Source organism: Austrofundulus limnaeus, unplaced genomic scaffold, assembly GCF_001266775.1.
Source record: "Austrofundulus limnaeus strain Quisiro unplaced genomic scaffold, Austrofundulus_limnaeus-1.0 Scaffold3057, whole genome shotgun sequence".
Taxonomy (NCBI): domain Eukaryota; kingdom Metazoa; phylum Chordata; class Actinopteri; order Cyprinodontiformes; family Rivulidae; genus Austrofundulus; species Austrofundulus limnaeus.
The window spans coordinates 9,493-9,790 of NW_013955459.1; the positions used below are offsets into that span (position 1 = coordinate 9,493).

The window sequence follows — 298 nt, forward strand, 5'->3', positions numbered from 1 at the left end:
CAGGCGTCAAAATACGCAGAGAATCAGGAGGTAAATTTAGCTAAATATATTCTGAGGGATATTGTTTCACTTTCAGAACGATTGCATGGAATTTTCGTTAATAACTGAGATATTTCTATTCATTTTTTGACTAATTAAAGTTGCATTTCAGTTGTTTGCAATAAACTCAGGACTCCTCCCTCTGACTATATGATTTCTCAGAGGAAGACTGTGTGAGCTCAGTGGAGCTGGTCCCGGGCGACTGTTTAATTATCCCTCAGGAGGGTCTGCTGCTGCCCTGTGACGCCGCCCTGCTGGC

General features: G+C 43.0%; 1 protein-coding gene across 1 annotated transcript in view; it reads left to right on the forward strand.

Moving 5' to 3' along the window:
• Positions 1–298, forward strand: part of LOC106511670 (probable cation-transporting ATPase 13A2) — a gene marked incomplete at its 3' end in the record, with an annotated part of 7,191 nt that extends 6,893 nt beyond the window's left edge. The window contains 2 exon segments of the mRNA XM_014000418.1: positions 1–30; positions 202–298. Coding sequence (XP_013855872.1) covers positions 1–30; positions 202–298 — 127 coding nt within the window.